The sequence below is a fragment of the Pseudopodoces humilis genome, chromosome 4 (genome assembly GCF_049639895.1).
Source record: "Pseudopodoces humilis isolate 2021_Gansu_Grassland_sample_001 chromosome 4, ASM4963989v1, whole genome shotgun sequence".
Taxonomy (NCBI): domain Eukaryota; kingdom Metazoa; phylum Chordata; class Aves; order Passeriformes; family Paridae; genus Pseudopodoces; species Pseudopodoces humilis.
Genome location: NC_142203.1, coordinates 27,613,267 through 27,636,407, shown reverse-complemented (window position 1 = coordinate 27,636,407; position 23,141 = coordinate 27,613,267). Strand labels below are relative to the sequence as shown.

General features: G+C 38.5%; 1 protein-coding gene across 3 annotated transcripts in view; it reads left to right on the top strand.

Moving 5' to 3' along the window:
* MOB3B (MOB kinase activator 3B) overlaps positions 1-23,141 on the top strand; it is an 86,201-nt gene that overhangs the window by 26,503 nt on the left and 36,557 nt on the right. For all 3 annotated transcript variants that reach the window (XM_088054548.1, XM_014258724.2, XM_088054547.1), the window contains exon 2: positions 12,273-12,880. In XM_088054548.1, coding sequence (XP_087910674.1) covers positions 12,463-12,880 — 418 coding nt within the window. In that variant the 5' untranslated portion in view covers positions 12,273-12,462. The remainder of the gene's footprint in view (positions 1-12,272; positions 12,881-23,141) is intronic.

Genomic DNA, 23,141 nt, shown 5'->3' with positions numbered 1-23,141 from the left:
ACTTGTTATCCTGGATTCTCACTCATTTTTCTAAAGAAAATTTGGACTTCACTCCCTGCTGCACTAGCATGGGAATTCAGTCTTCTCAGTTAGTCACCTGGGTGGCTTTCTTTTCAGAGAACAGATGTATTATTATTTGGGAGTACTCTTGGGATCTGTAGTGATTACTGCCTCAAAAATTCTGATGGCACCTGCCTCTCTAATGGCAGATCTTGTGTGTGATACGGCTGAGTATATTCAGATAATTTGTGACTGTATCAAAATCATAAATATATGGAATGTGTGAGTGGCAAAAGATGTAATTGAAATGGGATAAAGAATAGCAAGGTAGCAATGCAATTTCCTGTTTGTTATGTAGCAATTAGAATGATGAAAGCATGCTAGAGGGAAGTAGGTCTAAGGTTTTTTTGGGTTCGTGTCAATTCAGGAATAAATTACAAATGCTAAAATCTGTGTGAATTTAATCAGTATCCTCAGTGTAGTTAAAGATTCCACCTAATTCTAATGGATAAAATAAAATGTTAGACTAAATATAATACAAGAATGTAACGAAGTGCTAAATATATAATGAAAAAAAGATCTAGCACATTATTTTATGTGTTGAAGAATGTTTGTTTCTGGCAGGACAGAGGAGAGGGAAGGAGATAAAAGAACCTGGGCATGAGGACATTCAAAAATACAACAAATGCTCTTGTTTCTGTCATGATGTGAAAGAGGGCATAGCATCTAGGCCATGGTCTGGATGAACGGGTGAAAAATCTGTCGCTGATCCAAGTGCTTCCCATTTAGAAGAATGCACAGATGTGAGGTGAGGACTGCAGTAGGGTAGAAACTTCAGGCACTAATCAAGCAATAAATGATATTTTGGGAGGATATTTTTTGTTGTTGTTTTTCTACAGCTAAATGCAATTACATTGAATGTATGAATTACTGTTTGTGTAAGGTTCTCCAAATGATCTGCAAAGGTTGTGTTTTGAAGCCATCCTTGCTTTTCTTTTAACTCAATATTTCACCAGTGGAATCTGAAGTCGTAATAAAAGTGCCACATATTCAAATTCTGAAATTGGAGATGGTCTGTTAAAAGATTAAGATAGAAGACTCAGACTGAGTGCAGGTAATGCACATAGTACAGGGCTGTTTACCCCAATGATTTCTCCACAATTTTGGTGGCTTTTCCTGCTGATCTCACATGTTTTCTCTCTTCAGTGATCTTCTGGCTTTTGGACTTTTTTTGGGTTGGGGTTTTTGTTTTGGTTTTTTTTGGGAGGGGGTGGGGAGTGGAGAGACAATATCTTGGGCAGGTGGTTTTGTTTGTTGGTTTGGCTTTGGTGCTTTTTGTTGGTTTTAGTGGTGGTGGTTTGGGTTTGTTTGTTTTTTTTTTTTGCTATGATTGCTTTGAACCAGCCTCTGGTTCTGATGTCTTTAAGTGTCATTGAGTGTGCCAGTCTTAAGAAATCTTACTTTGAGAGAATAGGAATCTTACCAGTGAATTGGTTATTTGTATGGTTTAATGATACACTGAAGATGCTATGAATTCCTCCACTGCTGTTATCACAGTAACCACCTTTTGGTTTGGATGAGACTTTGATAAGACAGCCTGTCCTGCAGTATATTTTCCCAGCATGTGCTCTGTCTTGGAAAGTGCTAAGATTTCAATGCTTTTAACAGTTCCCACTAAAATTCTTCTGTGAAGCCATGGGATGAAATATGGTGGAAAGTGGCCTTAAGGTTTCAAGGTTTCCTGAGAAAACATCACCACAGAACCCCCCAGTGACCTTTTAATTAGAGCAGCAAATAAAAGTTTGTAATGGTGTATTCTGATTGGGATCTGGGACAAAGACCTTCCTGTTGAGTCACAGCATGTGCTGCACACAAATGTACAAGTAGAACCAAGAAGCTACCAGGCTTTCCTTTTTCTGGGTCAGAAATTGTTGGGGATATAGTGTGGGAAACGTGCTGCATAGAGTTCTGTAGGAGGAAGCTTAACCACCTGACAACTCCTGCACTCAAACTGTGCCACTTTTACAGTCAATTTTTGGTAAAAATCAGCAATTGACTTTTGTTTAGAGCTAAACTGAGCACTGCCAGGCTGTGGGGAGCCAATGTAGTGCAATGCCGATGACACCTTCCAGAGCTTGTCAGCTGTGCTTTCCCTGTGTGCTGGCAGCTGTGGCCACACACTCAAGGAGCACTCATTTATTTTGCTTCAGTGTAAACTGCTTGCTGTGGTCATAGGAGAAAGAACTCAACCCTTCTTGCTGGTTATGTCCATATGCTGTATAAATAACGAGTTTCGTTCCTTTTCTTGTAGTATTGGATATTTATTGGCCACAGCTGTGGGCAACTTGGTTTGAAAAGCAAGATCCTTAAATTGCAGTGAAGGTAGCTTTCCTCGATTTATACCTTTTAAGAGCTTGGTGCTGTAACTCTGTTACAGTAAATTTTTTGTGTGTATGGTTAGAAGGAGAGCTCATACTGTGTGAGAATTGCTCTGACCACAAGCTGTAAAGAGTAATCAAATTCTGTACTTCTGTGTATGAAGCGCTTTACTAGATGGATAAAATTTATATAGAAAAAACTACCCAAACCCTTCTTTCATATCAGTTTGTGATTAGTTTTGTTTGCTTTGTTAAATTCTTTCTGAACACACCATGGGTTAAGCGGATACAGAAAAGCCTTTCAAAATAGTTTCGTTCACTAGAAGGGTAAAGCAGAGTCATAAACTGGGAAGTTACTTTTCAGTGTGTAGGGGGAACAAGGCAATTCCACAGTTGTTCACTAGAGCATACTGTTAGGGCATTGCTCCTCTAGTGCTGTTACTTTATAGTCTGTGCAGAGCTATGCAGTCAATACAATGCTGGCTAGTCACCATCTGCTAAACTGCATTAAAGGGCAGCGCATTTTTGCTATGCTAAACTCTCCCGTTAAAGCCTTGTTACAGCAGCAGTTAGTTTTATTGTCATTGGAGAGGGGGCTGGCATTCTGCAGGAGAGGTAGTTATAATGCTCAAGTGTTCTTTCTAATACTGTTTTTTGATATATGATGTTTCTGACTTCCTTTACTTGCTTTCATATTTCAGGTATCACAGATGGCAAGGAAAACAGGTTTTTTCCTCCAAGTGAGTCTTTCAAAATGGCTGATTTAGAGCTCTGGAGTGTGGATGGTTGCTCCACCCCAGTTATTGTTTCCATCTAGCAAATTCTCTTTTTTTTTGCCCTATGTAGGTCTTTTTGCCCAAATGTTAAGTTTGAACATGCTGAAGTTTACATGGTGGGGATCAGAATTATTCTCCAGAGAAAAATTTCTCCAGCCATCAATTCAGTTCGGTCCTGCAAGTTGACTGATGTAGAAATCAACACTGTGGATGATTTATTTCTTTGAATTTTGAAAGCATAAATCTCACAACTACACAGTTATGAACTCATCACCACTTGCAGAGGCTATGCCATGTGACTGCATGCTGCTGAAGCATCGCGTCACATGCCAAATTGCAGGCTCTGGCTACGCCATGCCCTCAACCTATAAACTGTGAAATCATAAATCTGTGATATCTTCATCAAAAAATATCTGTACAAATATCTTGCCCTTGTCGCTTTGATATGAATTTTAAAATGTCCGTCCTGGCGTGCATCAGGCACAGCACCACAGCTGGGCAAGGGAGGGGATTGTCCCAATCTGCTGTGCCCTGAGGCTGCCTCACCTCAAGTGTTGGGGACAGGTTTGGGTATCACAGTACAAGAAAGACATTGAGCTGTTAGAGAGTGTCCAAAGGAGGGCATGAGGATGGTGAAGGGCCTTGAAGTGAAGCCATATGAGGAGTGGCTGAGGTCACTTGGTCTGTTCAGCCTGGAGAAGACTGAGGGGAGACCTCACTGCAGTTACAGCTTCCTCATGAGAGGAAGAGGAAGGGCAGCACTGATCTCTTCTCTGGACCTGTGACAGGACCTGAGGGAATGGTCTGAACTTACGTCGTGGGAGGTTTAGGTTGGATGTCACGAAAAGGTTCTTCCCCCAGACAGCGGTTGGGCACTGGAATGGGGTGCTGATCACAGCACCAAGCCTGACAGAGCTCAAGAAATGTTTACACAGTACTCTCAGGGTCATGCTATGACTATTGGGGATGTCATGTACAGAGCAGGAGCTGGACTTGATGATCCTGATGGGTCCCATCCTACTCAGGTGATTTTGTTATAATCAGCTGTAGTTGCTGCTACTCTGTGTATTGCCATATTGGGCACTTGATCCAAACCATAGAAAGTAGACTTCTGCTGTTATTTCATACACTTAGCTTTTCTGATACTCATGCTGAGCTGTGTTTTAAAGTTAATGAGTTAGTGAGTCCTATAGCTGCTGGAGGTCCATTTCAGGAAAAGGTTACAGATTTATGGTAAAACTAATTGGAAGATATTCACAAGTAAATTATAATTTTTTAGTTATTTGAGGGGCTGCACTGACTCCCACATAATTTTAGGTGAGTTTTGTTTCTTAGCAACACGGAATTAAGGGTAATTTTTTGTAACTGAAAGTCATCATGTTCATGTTCAGATTTATCAGTGTTTAAGAAAGGGTGCAGTGCACCAAGTAAGGATGTCATAGCCTCCTTGCAGATCTTTACTTCAGAAAATACCTCTGATATAATGAATTTCTTAGGACAGTTGCTGAAGGCACTGTGTCACCAACAGTTTGTCTCTACTGTCCATCCTGCCACATTAACCTGAGCTTTGGGGGGAAAAGCCAGACTAAGGCTAATGGGTCTGAATGGGTATCAGCTGAAGTTTTTACATCTTGTTTTCAGTGTGTTTGCTTGTGGGAAGTGCTCTTTTCACCATGGAGTGTTAGCTATTTGCCTCTGCCAGCATAATGTTTGTAACTTGACTCTGCCATGGTATGCCTGTTTTTTTGCATGCTTTGCTTGGACAAGAAAATGAGTGGCTTTTGAAATGTCACTGAAATGGAATATATGATTTAGACATTTTTCATAAAGTAGAACACATACGTGGTTTCCTAAAGCTAAGATATAGTCCAAAAATAAGACTTGAGTTTGGCCAGGGCATGCAGACTAGGGTATCTGAAGTTCTAGGGCACATAAACTGCTGGCTTCTAGAAGATAGGCCTTGTACAGAAAGGCTCTGACATGAGGTCTCAGATCACATTTTTGTGTGTGTGCATTTTTCTGCTCCCTATAGCTCATATGAGCTAACTATCATTTTTTCAGTGGAATTGAGTGGACTTGGTTTAAGGCTTTCATATGGGAATTGTGTGGATGATCTGATAGTGTTGGAGAGGGCAGGAAATAATATTTTAACTCTCTCAAAGTTTACTCAGTTGTGCCAGAATGTAGATTTAGGATTTAAGCTGAACAGATCAGAGATCAAACCACAGTTTGATAAGGACATCTTATTGTTTTGTAAAGGAGAGTTTTCAGAGTGTAACAGTAAAATTTTAGCTCTGTTTTCTGAATTCATTATCATAGCTCCCACTGAATGCATATTAGTCAATGTTTCATCATCAGAAATGGCTTGGAATCAGAAATTAAGCAATCTGGGGGAAACAAATGTTATAATAGAGAATCAAACTGTAATTTAATCTGTGTTCTCTTTTTCTTCATTTAAATGCTTTTACTTCTTTTACCTGATCTTAGTATATTGATTTTGAAGGAATGAAGGATAACTGGTCTCTGTTGCAGAAAATGCTGCAATATGCATACTACAAAAGCCTAAAAATCATCCACTGTTGTCATGAAGTCTCTGTCCACAGAGACCGAGAGATTTTGTCAGAAGCAGGGTCAGTGATCTGGCTCTATTGGTCTTCATAAGGCAGTTAGTAAGCTGACCCACCAAGTCCAACAGTATGGTCAGCCGCGTACAAAGCACATGCAGCTGTAAAGGCTTTGCTTTATTGGTGGTGAAAGGATGTAGCAGGTAACAGGGGCTTGATAACTGAGAGCAGAGGCTGGTTCTGTAGTTAGAGAATGTGGTTTAGTGATTCAGGATTAGTGGTGCAGGATTTACAGTGCTTGCACATATGCTACCAACAGCTCAGACCAGTAAAAAAGCCTGTGAACCAGAGAGAGAGCTGGAAAAACCTGTGTGCAGTGAAAAAAAACAGCATTCAAAGGGAATGGCAGAACTGCCTGCTCCACTGTGATCTGTCACTCTGTTAGTAGCCTGAACTCAAGGGAGCTAATAGGAGGGAGTTCCCAATCTACTTGAAAGTTCGGGAGATCTGAAATTGTCATGGCAAACACTGTAATTCACTTAAGTGGCTGTGGCTAAATAACCACTCCCATGGGGTTTTAGTCCATCTGTCTCATCCTCTGCCTTCCATACATCTTTTCTTATGTTGTACTTTTCCCTGTCCTGTGTGACCAAATGGGATCAAAGAAGTTAATTGGGATGAAAAATCCTTTTTTTTTTTTAATTATTACAGTTTACGTGTGAGTCTCATACAGCTCCCTGCAAGGGGATGTATAAATGCCTGGACCAGGTATCACAGGGGAGATGTCAAGAAGGTAGGAATATGAAAGGAGAGAAGAGGAACTGACTTTTCAGAAAAAAATATGTAGCTGTAAATACCCCTGCATGACTATGGGTCTATAATGAGTCAAGACCTCATATTCGTGGATAATAGGGGAATATAAGCTGAATTTCAGTGTAATCTAAGTTATTTATTTTTTGTAGTTTCTTTGCTGTAGTTCTAAGAGATACTTATTTCAGTTTACCTTAAATTATAAGTCCACATTCCTAACTAGAATGCCATGGAGTCTGTAACCAATATAAGCTTGTAGTGAGTAAGTGTCAGGGTACTTTTGGTACCTTTGTGGTGATCAGTGTACTTTTGCAGAATTTCAGAGGAGATGTAATTGGATTTAAGACCTGTAAAAGGCACTAGAATGGTACTAGTTGAGCAGAAAGTCTTCTGTTAAAACATAGACATTTATCCCATTGAGAAAATACATGCTTCAATTTGCATTATTGAACAGCACTTACCATCAAAGATTTGAGCACTCATACCTGATTCTGCTGCTGTTGAACAGCTGATGCACTTCATCATAGAAATTACTGCTGTCTAGGTCAACTTCTAATTGTTTTGTGCAACCAATTTGCCTAAAAGATGGGCTTTTCCATTTGTATAGAAAGGAACTTACATAAATGCAATAGTTCTACCTAACATGACCTAACATGCTCATGGGAAATATGATGCTATGGTTAAGGGCATTAGTCTAAAAATTACTACAAATGTCATGTATTGTGCCCTAATCTAAGCCCAAGCCATTCCTACTCAATCATGGCAGTGATTGTGTTCCTTAGCCAAATAATAATCTTCAATTTTATCCCTATGAAAACCTCAGTATTTTTTCAGAATCATAAATTATTTATTTTAGGCTGATCCAATTTAGCAACTGTTTATCTCTTGTTACATAGCTGCCCACTATTTTTGTAGGATATTTTTAAAGCATACAGGTTTTAAGACAGCTATCTATTGTATCTTGCTTACCCTTTCCAGTCTTTTACATTAGAAAAGTATCAAAGGTTATTTACATTTGCTCCATTGGGCCTTAACACTTTGATTATGGAAACACTGTGCTGATTCCTGTGATTGTTTATAATTGTGGGTTTTTGTTAGGCTTGCAAAAATCACTTGCTCCTTTTTTTTTCCCGTGCCCAGACAAAGCAAAGGGTAGTTATTGCATGTCAAATGAATGGATAATGTTATTTGTCAGGAGTGTTTCTGACTGTGAGAAGGCATCTTTCTAATCCACTTGAGTGTCTTGAGTCTGCAGCGTCGTTATTGTAGTTACTAGCATAAAGGAATCCCATCAGCCTTAGAGGAAAGGATATTGCCACTCAACCACTAAGTATCATTCCTGAAAGAATGAGGAAAAGAGACTTAGGTTTTAAAAAGAAAATATAGAAATTTAGAAGTCAGTTGATGCAGATGGTGTTCATATTGTGTATCGCTGGATAGACATGTCTGTGTGTGTTTTTTGTTGGGGAAGTCATGTTTCCTCACAGCCTGGTTTAATAAAACAGGATTTATATCAGCTACCTTCCCAGCAGACCTCTAAAGCTTGTGTAACTCTCCTTAGAATATCATGATGAAAGGTACGTGTCTATAAACAGTGTTTCATTTAACATTCTAGTTACCTGTGATTTAGTAGAAAATGCATGGGGAAATGATAGAGCATGCTTTTAACTCAGCAGTGGCTCTGATATGATGCTGGTCATGATGTGTTGTTTGTTGTGGGTTTTTTTAATGGTATCTTCATGGGTAGGATTGGTTTATTATTTCCATATATTGATATACCTGATTTTAGGCCAAGTTTTTATCTCTCTCTGTGCACAAACTGGAAGACAGTGTTGGTCACTGTGGTGCTGATGCCATGGATGAAGCTTATGAGGTCTGGTTGTCCTGAGATCATCTCCACATCTGTGGTTACCGTTCTCTGCATGGCTCTTCCAGTAAGGGAATTCACCCATCTGCATTATATGTGCCATGGAATAGTCAGTTACTGTCCCAGAAATACATTGTTCTTAGAAAAAAAGAAGAGAAACTGAGTCATTGGGAGGAATTACCTCTCTGAGCTGTCCATACCAGAACAGTCATTTAGTTCAGAGGGACGTGCAGGACACTGCATTAAGCGAAATGCCATGAGTGATAATATTATTCTTTATACCTTTATGTATAGTCAGAACCTGTCATAAAAAATTAGAAGGCAGTTTTTATCACTTTTGACACAAGTGTAAGACAGGAGCAGTTCTGCTAGCATTACTATACCTTGTGAAGTACAAGGTATCTCTTATCAAAAGACGAATTTAGTTTTATATGGAATGAAGGTGGGTTCTACTGTACCACAGATTTCAAGGAGTTATGACTCAGTCTGATCCATACCACATTGCCCACAGTGTTTCAGCTCTGAAGCAATTCTCCCAAGACCAGTTGAGATAATGAAACTCAAAGCATTTTTCATGCTTGTAAGGTGTAAACTGTCATAGAAGCAAATGTGATGAATGGCAAGGCAAGTTACATTCTCAATGCTTTAAAAATGGTGAGATTTTGTTTATCATTTGTTGTTGAAGCTATCAGATGAGTTTTCATTTTGCTAATGTTATGCAATTTTAAATCAATAGCTTTGATTTTTAAGTTCCCCCGTACAAGGTTTTAAATGACAGTATGTGATTTGTGATGAATGAAAAAACTGTTGTCATAATTGTTGATTTAAGCACAGTACAGGAAGTTGGAAGTCTAAAGGCAGTTGAGTTCCTGCAAGGGATTAGTGATTCAGGCCTAAGCAAAGGAGTGGCCACTACTACCTTCTACCTACTACCATTAACACCTGCCACTTTATTACCTAAGCAGAAAAGATGCTCATAGAGCCCAACAACTTTGGCTAGAGTTCTCCCATTAGCGTCAGCCTTGGAAGGATCCAAACCTAAAATGTCTGTGTTTGATCTCTACTGAAAATAAGGTATGTTCCTTTGTCTCCTGTGAGTAAAGGGAAAGCTTCTTTATTCCAGGGAGGTAGTAGTGATGTTGTTTGTAAATGTTTAGACAAAGCCTAAATTCTTACTTCTTTGTTAATTTCTGCTAGTTTTTGAGTAAAGACAATGGTTAATTAGATAGCAAATACCATGAAAAACCAGGATGCAAAAAAAGTATTTCAAAGGGCTGATTCAGTCTAGTATTTTCGTGAAGGTCAGGTCTTAGAATCTTCTATTTTGCATTCTTAAATGTGAGAATACATGAGAAGGCAAGTCTTCATCCCCTAGCATTGCACAGCCTTGGCTTTTATTGCAGGATACTGAACAGAAGATTTTCCAGACCCAAAATGTATAGGAAATTCTTGCTTGTTCTGATTCTGCCCTGGTGAGTTGAATAATTTCATCTAGTGGCACAGTAGAGTAATCTTTTGGATGAGTCTTTGAGGTGAATTTAAGCAGAATTTGTGTGTGCTTCCACAGAGACTTTCAACATCAACATAAGACTTGAGATGATGAGTTGTTTGCTGGATGTTTTGGTTGAATTTTCTCTGAATTAATTGATTTTATACAGATTTCCTGAATATATGGAAAGGAGTATTATTTATATATGAAACATTATTTAATGTGACTAATTATGCTTGCGTATTTAGTAGAAAACAGCTTATAAATACAGTATGTTCTGTTTTTCTTGAAGGAGCTTTAATTGCAGTGAGTACTGTGTTTCAAAATGTCTCTTTTGAAGATGAGTTTTATTTGGTGCTCAGCTTGTTGTTTTAAATAAAACTCCTTGCATGTTCTGGTGAATATTTGCAGGTGATGGAGTCAAACCACAGAAGAACACCAGGTATATTAATGTGGGGAAGTTACCTGAGCTGTAAAATTCTGGACTTAACCTGCATATTATTGCAAACTGGGACATTGGCTCCCTGCCATCTCCAAGTGCGTCAGTCACAGGCTCAGTCTATGCAGCACTACACACCTATATTTTTAAGGGCTTTTAAATAAACAAATACAGATGGCTGCCACAGAGTATTTGAGAGCTGAAAGCTTTAAACAACAAATTGTAGGGCAAAGTTGACTATTTAAAAGTACCTTCATTTCCTGCCAATGACACTTAACTGTTCCAAGGCTATTTTTGTTTAAAATCTTCTTTCCCTGACCTTTGTCAGGGAAAGAATTTCTGGACTGGAATATTCAGTATCTCTGTCTTTGAATATTCCTCAAGGGACATGTCAGATATGACAATAAATTCAGTGGAGTTCATTCCATAATTTCTTGGATTTGCAGATACAGAAAAAAATGACTGTTTATGAGGTCATGATTGGAATATTCCTCTATCGTGCCATCAGGAAAAGTTGAAGCAAGCACTTCTCAGCTGATTCTGTGTGATTGCTGCTTGACAGCAAATTAGCTTGCATGCTAGTCTTTCACATATTCGGAAGAGGATTTTTTGAGGCACTTACATCCTATTGTGTGGACACAGAGTCTAGCACACCAGGTTTCTCTTTGCTAAGGTAGGTGTTGCTTTCTTGTGGTTATTAAGAAGAATGCAACAGCTTTCTTCTTTTTTTCCCCTCTGCAATGCCTTAGGCAATTGTCTTCAAAAGAATTTAGTGCTAGGCACACACTGCCTAGTAAAATTTTCATGGATGTGATTTCTGTTAAGGGAAACAGTAGAACACAGATAATCCCATAAGAACTGGTAGGGGAGGATTTTTGTATTTCTATGCAGATTTAACACGTATTGTGTTATTTAATTTAAGTATTGCACAGAATGAAATGTTTACTCTCTAAAATTGTTATTAAAATCTTCAGTACTGAAACAAAAGTTTATTTGAAACAGCATCTATCTATCCTGTCTCTCCTAAGTGTATATATTTAATGATAATATACTATTTTTCATGTGTATGTATATATAAGAGCAAATAAAGCTCTAATGCAGTAATTTATTTGTTCAGTCAGGCTCACTGTTGAAACCATTCAATTGCCAGCTTAGGTTAGATGAAACAACACAAAGTCTGTGCTCTTGCTTTTGTAAGAACAGTACCAAGTATTCCCCTGCAAAGAAGATGAATAAAGTTATAAAAAATTGGCTTCACAATTGCTAATTGCTAGGTCCACACAATCCAATAGAAATCTAAGTCCACTAGTGAATTTCTGAAGGTGGGTCAATAAAAGTAGTAATCTCTATACATTTTTGTGGGAGACAGGAATTATTTCTGTGCAATACTATAGTTGTCCTTCTTACTAGGTTCTATGTGGTTTGCAAAAGCAAATACCTCAATAATTTAAAACAGAGAACAGATATGGATAAGTTTTTCTTGCTAATTAATTTTTTCCCACAGAGAGGAGCACTGAAGCTATAAAAATACTTAGATTGGTGGCTCTAGGAGCAGTTAGATCAAGATTCTAAATTGTCACATAGTATTTTTTCTACTGAACTTATATGCACATATTGAATGTTAGGCAGTGATTATAAAAATGTAGTAAAGTGAAAAAGTTGGTTTTGAAATTTGAAGATCATACAAGAGGTACTGAATTTTCATCTTTAAAAGCCTCTATTTGGGTAGATATTTAAAAAGAACAGAGAAGTCAATTCCCTAATACTTCAAAAATGAGACACTTAAAAAAAATTAAATCTTCAAATTAGGGGTTGGGCAGTTTTTAAGGCTTGCTTGTTATATATTATTTTTCCTATTGTAATTGCTAGAAAATTCTGGTAAAACAGTAGCAAACTGACAAGACCAGACTTGAGCTTGCCATTGATGTGTATCATTTCTATATCCTTAGGGAAATGAAACTTTCAGGGAGGCTTTCAAGAGGAAGAGCTAATAAATTGCTCTGAAGTTGATACAAGCTTCTCTGGGAAAAAGAGCTGGGCCTGGAAAGCCTGTGATAGAGAGCAGCTGTCTTCAGATACTTGCATTAAGTCTCAGACGTGCTTTCCTGCCAGCTACTTCAGTGCAGAAGATTAGCAGACATGTCCATAGCACTCAAGCAAGTCTTTAATAAAGATAAGACTTTCCGCCCAAAACGCAAGTTTGAACCTGGAACCCAGAGGTTTGAACTTCACAAGCGAGCGCAAGCATCTCTCAACTCGGGCGTGGACTTGAAAGCAGCTGTGCAGTTGCCCAGTGGTGAAGACCAGAATGACTGGGTGGCTGTTCATGTTGTTGACTTCTTCAATAGGATCAACCTCATTTATGGAACTATCTGTGAGTTCTGCACGGAGAGGACTTGCCCAGTGATGTCTGGAGGCCCCAAGTATGAGTACCGGTGGCAGGATGACTTGAGGTACAAGAAGCCCACAGCATTGCCAGCACCCCAATATATGAATCTTCTCATGGACTGGATCGAGGTGCAAATCAACAATGAGGATATATTTCCTACAAGTGTAGGTAAGTGTAAAGGAAGAAGTCATAAAGCATAAATTGCCTTTCATTCTTGGAGTAACCGTATTCTCTTCCCCCATATTTAAGGACATTAAAGCTGTTGAACAACAGGTGGGGAGGAGGAGGGATCAGAAATAGTATGCAGTGTATGAAATGTTAACTGTGGTTGCTTGGTATGTTAGAGTTTGTTAGCCTTAAATGTTTGTCCCTGATGAGCTCCTCAGGTTAATCGCGGAGAGTGATCAGCATTGCATTAGTACCTTCTTGAAAGCTAATCAAATTTGTACGACTTCACACTTTGTCCAGCTACTTAGACAGATACAGAATGGATGGAAAGTAAAACTAGTCACTGCTCTCCTAGTGTGTACATTTATGTTCAAGACAGTGGAGAGTCTGGAATGCAGTGAACTTAGCCCTCCCACCTTCTCTTGATTTCTCATCCAAAACTCACAAGTTGTGAAGTGAATTATTCTCAAAAGTATTGTTTTCAGTACTACATATAGCTAATAAACATTGCTGTTATTTAAGCAGACAGCCCAGATGAGAGAGTTGTTAACAGCTTCACAAATTTCCTTTTATAATGTTCTCTCTGAAGAGTGGCACAAGTAGGTTGAAGTATCCTTGCTGAAAGTGGAAGAGTGCATTGTGCAGTGTAGACAGCATAAATATTTAGCTGTGGCTGCATGCAACAACAAAAAAGTTATACTTCAGAAATGTCATGTACTTGCATGATTTTAAGCAGTTTTAATTAATGGGTCCTGATTTACTGCTTTCAAATGGAAAAGCTGTGAGCTTGCTGTAAGAAATGTAAGTTGTAAATTAGCTGGCCCTGAAAAGTAACAAACAAGAAAAATGCCATACGTTTAGATTAGTTCAGCCCAATATTTTGGAGTTTATAGGCAGCTAGGGCCTGCGATTAATTGGTAGATGATGCATCAAGGAGGTTGTGTCCATCAGTGTTTCCAGACCTTTGAAATACCTTACTCTCGGACTTGATGGCTATTTATCTGGACAAACCTGTGTTTTGTTTAATAGCTTCTATGACTTTTCTGTTCTACTCTAATATGTAGAAAGGCTGCATTAACTACATTTTTAATCAGGACTTTGATTATATGGCAAGAAGGAAGAGAGTATCAGAGGAAGCAGTGTCATATATTTTGTGTAGTGAAAAATGGGTCTGATTCCTCAAGCATTGGCTGCTTTTTGTTTCTTCAGGGTAAATGATTTTTGGAGTTGATGATTGGTTGAAGGTGCAGAGAGATAGGTGATTTTGCTTCCACTGGTATTTCTGTAGGGCATCTGGTCTCTAAAATGCTGGACTCTGATAAAAGCCAAAACAAAGTCAATGAGTCAAGGCTCATTGTTCACGAAATCTTTGTCTCACTCTGAATTGACAGGAAAAGGAAAGGGACAAGTCTACTTGTGTTGGACTGTGTATTCATATTACATAAGAGATGATTGGACAGTCCCATAAAGAGATGCTATAGATACCTTTTGAGCATTATTAGAACAGAACTTGTACACCTATTCCTTTCTTGCCTCCTCTTCAACCTTTGTTGCAGATAAAGTATGCTGGCCCACACATACTTCTCATCATCTTTTCTATTTACCACTTTTTGTATGAAATTGTTGATAAAATTGTTCAGGAGGCTTTCAATCTTGCAATTCAGGAACAGATATGTGCTGTGTTGAATTTGGTGTTCTGGGTATCTCTTAGGTGAGCAAGTCCCTACTTAGGGATCTGTTCCTGGGGTCAGTTGCCTTTCAAAAGAATCCTTTTGACTGATTTTCGCATCAGTCCCATATTTGGATGTGATACTACCTGGTACTATCTGAGTACTGCTCATAAAGCTGTTGAATGAAATGCAGTCACTGAACATGTATATTGTTACCTGTTCTGCATTTCACAAGTTATCAGAGAGGGAACCTTTGTTGCTGTGTTAGGTACTGTTTATTCCTACCTGTTCTGCAGAAGCCTTTGGTTAGATTCACCATAGGCATAGTACTAATTAAAATCTCTATTTTCATTCATATAAATTAATGACAATGAATATGACATTTGTTCATTCTTCAAAGGAGCTGAAATAAATCTTGAAAGATGATATACTCAGAAAAAAAAACAGCCCTATGTATGACCTTACTAATAGGACAACAGCTTTAAAGTGTTAAGTGGCTGAAACTTAGAAATTCATTCATTGCTTTGAATCTTTCTAGTGTAAAGATAAGTGTTCTGGGGAAAAAAAACAACAAACAAACAAAAAAACCCAAAACATGTCCAGTGGATGGTATTTGGGCTGACTTTTACATTAGCAAGTAAGTCTGATGGGGAGATCCAGAGTTGAATAAGTAAGACCTGTTCACAGAAACCCTGAACACACTTTTCTCAGCTTAATCCAATTAAACTCTTCCTCCTTCATTTGCCGTACCTCATGCAAACTATCTAAAGAAGGATTTCAAGAGCTGTGATTAAGTGCAGCTTTCACTGTGGAGCTAGTTTCAAGGAATATAATTTCAGAGTAGAGATAGCCAGGTTTAGTGGGATCTTCATTTTGTGGTGTTGGTGTTCCTCTGTGGTTTAAAAGGGAAAAAGAAAACAAACAACCAAACAAACATGAATGCCATTAAGTTATATATTGTTATAAATATAATATTTAACCTTGTCTGTGTTGATACTGGCACAATGGTCTCTGGCCTCTTACCAGTCAACCTGTAGTCTGGTATTCCCTCTCTGCTTTCCCTTGTCTTTCTAGTTTATTCATTTTCTGGTAAAGAGCCTCTTCCCTCAACCACTCTCCCACTTACAGGGAGCTGGTTGTATGGAAATAGAAGAACTGTCAATAATTGTGTGAAGGTGATAAAAGCAGGTGCTGAATATCAAGACTACTTCTTTATATAGCAAAACTTTAAGGACTGTTTTTGTAAAACAACCTCACGATCTGTAGAGGATTGCAGATGATTATGTGAACATGATTATGTTCTTGTTGTTATTTCCATTATTAAAAATTTCTTTATCTATTTAAGTGGGTTTAAGACATTTAAGAGGCTGACAGCTCTGGAAACAAGCTCTATAGGTAACCACATAGAGATCTGTTCTCACTCCTCAGTGAGCAAGAATGAGGTTACAGAGGAGAGTCTAAGTGCCTGCTCAGCCACTACAGTGAAGCTATCCACCCTCAACGTGATTTTTTGTGATGTGCTTGTGGTTTATTTAGCTTTAGAGTAAATTCTGTGGTAAAAGTTGCTCTATAGGGCACCTAGTAGTCTCACTGTTTAACTTTTTGAAGAATCTATTTCTCAGCTTTTGGTGAATAGTCTGAAGAAATAATTTGGAGTGGAAAGCAGTGGATCCTTGGAACAGATGGAGTGTTTGTTGAACTGTAATTGTCAGCTTTCACCATATGAGTTTTGGCAATGTCAAAAAAGGAGCTAAGAAAGAAAGTAGCTCTATTCTTCTGTGCTCCCTTTCAATCCTGATTCCCAAACATGATAAATCCGTTTGCTTTAGTTTTTTTCCTATACTCATTGTAGCCTTTAAATGAGAATAATTATGTCTTGTTTGGATTTTCAGTGAATGGAATGCTGAGGTTTTTTCTGTTGTAAGAAAGATACACAGAAATTTAAGGCCACAGGACATTATGTCACTTATTCTAATTGGAACTCCAGCATAACACAGGCCATAGAACATCACCACATGATTCCTTCATCAGATCCACAGATTGAAATGAGACGATGGTCAAACAACAGAAAATGTTGCTGAAATTAACAGAGAATTAGCTTCTTTTCTGGCTTGACATAATTAATTTTTTTCCACAATGAACAAAATAAAGCAGTTGAGAGAGAACACAGATTGTGATATCTCCCTCCTTCAGGGTTTTCAAGACCAGGCAGAATAAAGCCCTGAGAAATCTGATCTGATGGGATGCAGACTTTTCGCAAAATCAGTGCTAGCTTTAATTATTCTTTGATTCTTAATTCCAGTTTCAGCACTGCCAGGCTGCCTAAGGAACTAAAGAGCTAAATTGATTAAAACCTGATTAAACAGTTTAAGAAATCACAGTTTGACATTTAAAGGAAATACAAAATCACTTTTAAGCTATGGGAGTTTCTGTATAGAAGGATTTAGAAAGTTATTAATGTAATCAAATAGCCTAGTTTTGGCTGATAGTAAAGTAAAAAAAAAAAAAAAATACTTTGAGCATATTTAAAGCCTAGGACTTCAGCTGAAAAATTAATGTATCTTTATCAATACTTGGGCAGTTCCATGTTTGACTAGTAAATTTTGGTAGCTAGCAGCCTCAGTTTCTGCACAGAGCATGTGTGTGATGCTGCTTCCAAAGAAAGTAACCCAGTTTGTCAACACAAGGCGCCTATAAAAGCAGACCAAGATTCTTGAGAGCCCTTGTGAACATGATTCAAATTTTTCAATGGTTTCCTACTAATACTGTGATAGAATTTTTCTGGATCTCTATCTAGTACTAACGGTTACTGCTTGAGGCACTTTTCTGCAGGGGTAGGAAAGCAGATGACTGCTGGATGTGAATAGATTATGCTCAAATACTTTTACTGAGCTTGACTTTCACTTTACTTGACTTTTAAAGGTGTCTGCACAATACAGCCTGTAGTAATGCGGGGACCATGTTTGACATCACTGACTTTTTCTTACAGTTATGTCTCTCTTATTCCTCTTCCAAAGTATGAGGAACTGGCCACAGTGTGGGCAAAATTGTGTTTGCTGGGATTTCCTCCATATACTTCTTTATTTTTTTGCAGCTGTTGCAATTGCACTATCTAGGAACTGCCATTGTTTCATACACACCCACCCTGCAATAAGATATATACAATCTCTATAGCTGGGATGTTTTCTTCTTTTTGAGAAAGCTTTGCCAAGGACCAAAGGGAGGGGTCAGATTGCTGGCTGTTAACTGTTAATCCAGTCACCCAGCAGTGAATGCATATAGCTGTGGTCTACCACCTGAAGACTGTAAAATCTGTAAAATCCAAATAATCCTTCCTGCTTGATCTGTGCACCTGTCACACTGATGGTGAATTTGGTCTATAGAAGGGTTTTATTTTGTAAAGCATATCTGCTTGCCCCTGTTGCTGTTCTTTCTTGATCTTCTTCAACATGGATATGCTGGCCAAGAGCTTTGAATTAATCTTTGTGGCAATGAAATAAAGAAAATTCTGCAAGACACAGATTGTTCTATGACTACAGCTTTTTTCCAGTCATTAAACTTTATTAATTCTGTGCTTATATGTATATTACAGCAGCAGCACAGCTACTGTCTTAGAGAGTTTGGTGACTTGAAATATACATGTTTGGAAAATATCAGGTAGATATTTTACCACGAGATTACACATCTGAGCTTCCTCTTCCTTGCACCTTTTTTCTGCCCCTGTGGTTCAGGATCTAATAGGTGATTCTAAGTAACCTAAGATGGCAGATGAAACAGCCCACAAACCTAGCACGCTTCAAGAGTACCATCACAAAAGATTGATGAAAATTGCATTAAGTCCATCTGAATGGTGAGTGTTTAGAAGCTAGCTATCTGGTCTTCTTAGCGTTGTATTACTTTCTTGCTGACTGATTGTATCTTGGAGGAACTTGATTCCCTATTTGTATCTGATATCTAAAATGCTTGGATTAGTTTAAGTATTCTGCTTATACGATAAGAATAGAGACAAAAGTTTGGGAGTAGTCTAGACAGTCCTCAAGCCATATCATTGTTATCCTTTCCATGTGCCTTGCTCAGTGTACTCCCTTGGTCTGTTGCTATGTGTACCATTCGAGTTATATAACCATTTGAGTTATATAAAGGTCCACTGCCAGCTTAGATATATGAATTAACTGATTCTTCAGTTCTGATGATAAAAGGAAAATACGTGCAGAAAGTAAGAAATCTATTAGTGTGTTGTCTGCTTTTCCATGAGAAGGATTTGGCACTGCTGGTATGAAGGAATGCTGTCTCACCTGGAGAATGTGTACTGGTAGTCTGATGCCTTGTGTGATGTGTTTTCAGTATTATGGTAGTCATTAAGGGCTAAAAAGCATTTTTGCTAACAGACTAAAAAACAGGTCTTGGTGGCTTTCTTCCTCCGTTCTCCATTTCTGAAACTTGGGGGAAAAAAAAAAAGAAATCAACTTAAATGGTAGCATGAATGGTGGTGGAGGGAAATCTTGAGAGGAGAGGGATGTGTTAACTTGCTCTGTAAAGGTTTCAGGATCTCTGCTCAGTCTGATGCTGTTTTTGGAGGAAGAAAGTACAGGATACCTGCAAGTAGTGGCATCCCATGTGGGAGCTGGGGTGGTTTGTCCGATATCTGCCATCTCCCTTGTTCTTGAGGAGTTCAGCTTTTCAGCTAATTTTCATTACCTATGATGTGGGACAATATTTAAATTAGTCTCTCGGAGAATCAGCAACACCACAACCACAACTTCTACCCTAATTGAACTTGTGACTTCTTCTCTTTAACCACTTTCACAGCACAGCTGGTGTCTACAATGTTTAAGTAGGCATGCTGGGGTTGAGCTTGTGCCCAGCTCAAAAAGTGTGGGCAATGTGATACCTTGAATGTGCTTTACCTTGGGAAGCGGGTTTTTGTGAACTGAGTACTCTGCATTCTGCAGTGCTGTGTGAATTCCTTCCTCTGATGAACAAGAAGAATAGCTTCTTATGTGAGACCTTATAAAAAAGACTTTGTGTCACAGGCTGCAAGGCAGAATGTGCGTAGGAGAAGAATTTACATGTCATAATGACTTTGCTGATTCATTGTTTGGAACACAAACAAAATAAGATTCACAGGAACAAATTTTCTTAGTGACTACTTTTTTTGCTCATGTTTTTTTGTCAGATTGAAGTGGTTATTTTAGCTCAGAAATATTGTAGAAAATTTATGGTAGTCCCTACTTTGAGAAATGTATTTTCATCCTTAAGGTCGATCTTCAGGGGACAACACTGGTACTTTGGGGCATGTTTTATGCACAATCTGGCCAAGGGAAGAGATGTATGATGGGGCATCATCAGCTGCACCAGATACATGATAACAATCACCAGAATCAGGTGTGGTCGTAGAGGCATGAAAATAAAATAATCTAGTCCTAATTTGTTTAAACTACAATCTCAATTTGACTTCACTGTTGAATAGCTGGAGTGCCCCTTAGTGTGTGGCTCTTAGGGGACTTTTGGAAGGCCTAAATCCAGGAGAAGATCTTTGCTTCAGCCAGAAACATCAGTACTATCTTTAAGTTCCTCCATCCTCTTTCAAATAGAATTTTGACCTTCTAAATTCACATATAGTATGTAAATGGAGAAAAATCAGAAAGTATAGGAGGGAAAAAAAATTAGTTGTTTTTAAATGAGGTTCTTGTCTTTTATAGGTATTTTTTTGAAGCAAGTCAAATATGTATGTAGAAAATACATGGATAAAAAAAAAAATGTTGTGTGGCTAAAAGCCATGTGTGAACCTTTGTGTCAAAAATGGTGTGGCCAGCAGGATCAGGGCAGTGATCTTCCCTCTCTACTTGGCACTGATGAGGCCCACCTTGAATCCTGTGCATAGTTCTGGGCCCTTCCCTACAAGAAGGACACTGAGGTGCTGAAGCAATTTCAGAGAAGGGCAACAAGGCTGGCAAAAGGCCTGGAGCACAGGTTTTATGTGGAGTGGCTGAGGAAGCTAGGGGTATTTAGCCTGGAGAAAAGGAGTCTGAGAGGGGCCTTGCTCTCTACAGCAATTTGACAGGAGGCTGCAGCCAGGCGAGGGTCACCCTCTGCTCCCAGGTAGTCAGCAACCAGACAAGAGGAAATAGACTCACGTTGTGCTTGGAGGAGTTTTGATTGAATATTGGGCAAAATTTCTCCATGAAAAGCATTGTTAGGCATTGGAACAAACTGCCCAGAGAAGTTGTTGAGTCATCTGGAGATATTTAAAAGACAGGTAGATGTCATGTAGAAGGCACTTAGGCACATGTCTTAGTGATGGACTTGGCAGTGTTAGGTTTACAATTCACCTGGATCTTAAGGGTCTTTCAAACCTTAAGAATTTCATTATTCTTTTAGCTTAAACACAAAGCCAAGAATTATATACTCAGATAACCTGAAACATTTGTAAGTACAGTGTTCATTCTGATAATGCTACAGAGAATTTTTTAACATGATTATTTATAAGTGTGATTAAGTCACTTTTGTGTTTACCATTAAAAGACAACTGTATTAGTACGTTTCTGTGCCTAGTTCTGCATACGTTCTCTGCCTTGAGGAGCTTTACATGCTCCTAGTAAAAAAAGTCAGCAAGAGAGTACAGGAAGAAAAATTATTTCCAGGGAAAAGCAGTTTGGTATGGCTTCTGCTAGGATAGATTTTTCTGCATCATATTAGTTTGGTTAGTGTTTTCAGCTGAGCACTAACTGGTAGTGCTGCACAATGACATGATTACTCCTTGTCTACATGAATGCATCTTTTCTTCATGGATGTGTTTGCATGTGTTAAGGCCATACTTAAAAAGTGAAAGGTAAGGTGATGGGTTTCATTCTGAAGGGAGTTTATTCAGAGACTCTGAGTGGCTTCTCTTTAGCTCTGTGGTTGTTGTATTCAATATTTTTTGTGGTATGTAGGCCACTGTAGTCCCTCATGCAGAAGATTGTCAATATTCTGTTCCTTAGCTAATCAGTCTTTTGAGGTAAACAACTTGAAATCTTGACTGTGATGTGCTCTTGAAAAAAATAGCTGTATTTTTTCTAGTGTTCATTATTAAGGGTTGTGAGTGGCCTGGAACCTTAACAGATAACTTGAAGTAGGAAGGACAGCAGTATCCTTTTTTTTTTGAAAAATATAAGTGCATGCAGCCCTGGCCATGAACATATAAGGTTGCTTAGGAGGTAAGAGGAGAAAAAAAAAGATGTCAGTCTTGCACCATTGTCAGTCTTTGAACTATTAAAGACAATGTTCATTTTATTAGAAAACTTTTCTGCAGTACACACAAACCTCCTGCTTATTCACTGTCCCTTGGTCCTTAGCAAAGGGACCCAAGGCTTGCCCTATATGTTATGCAAGACTGTGATAGAGTAATTCAGCCATTCATTAAAATGGAACAGATTTAAGTTTACGTGCTACGTTCAGGAAAAACTGATTTACTCTTGAAAGCAAGTTTGAGTCATCATTGGTTCGCTGTGGGAGAAGACCTTGCTTGTGTCTTTGTCATAGCTTCCAAACTATTAGCACCACACAGGATTCACAGCTGGTGTTGTGTACACAAATACTAGTGACACTGCTGTAAAACACACTTATTCGCTTAATGATCCAGTAATAAGTAAGGCATGTTTAAATGGATAATTGTTTTCCTGTCAAAATTGGGGTTTAAGCATAGAATTGTTCATACTAGCCAGTTGTAGTGTAGTCCGCCCAAGACATGTTTTCTACAACATCCTAGCTAATGGAAACTTCAAAAAGTAAATATCAGAAAAGTTTTTGGAGTATACATAGATCCACGCTAAGTGGTAGAAATCAAAGTAACTGAAAACAAAGAACAACTCAACAAAAATGGATACTCACCAGCTTATGCTCTATGCTTCAATAGGGCAAATATTTACTCTGGTTCTAGCATGGAAAACTGTTACATGCTGGGGAACTGCCTGAAGGTTCAGAAAACCTAAACAAAACTTAGAAGCTTTGGTAGGTTATTCCTACCTGTTCCTATGAGTCTATCCAAGAAAGCATAAAATGCTCTCTTCAGTCTTTTCAATGTGCTGGAAAAATCAAAGCGCAAGCCTTGGATTTTCAGAACTGCAATGCAAACACTTCTAGAAATATGACCAATATAAGGCATGTCTGTAGGTGGAGTGAGTCCTTGATAACTGTGAGCTGTGTTTTCTCAGTTCACCGGAGCAGGCATTCCTATGGGACTTGCTTGCTTGCTTCTTAAACAACCATCCTGTGGCTGTTCATGGGAGGTGTACAACTTTGCAGGATCATGGTTTTTAAGCCCTGTAGAACTTCATCTACATCTCCAGTCTGTCCATAAGTTACCTCTGTGCAGAGCTGTTACTCCCATGAAAATCTACTTTCTCTTTGACTGGAATTGCACAGATATAGAACAGAATCTGGAATTTAATCGTTCTCTTTCATTGTCTTCTTAACGTTGTAACTGATTGTGAGCTGAGCAGTTTTTACTGAAACCCATTAACCAGCACATTCCAGAAACTGCTTGCAGTGAAACAGGAAACAAAATGTGCATCCTGCATATGCCTTTTGGTGTTCAAAGACAAAAGATG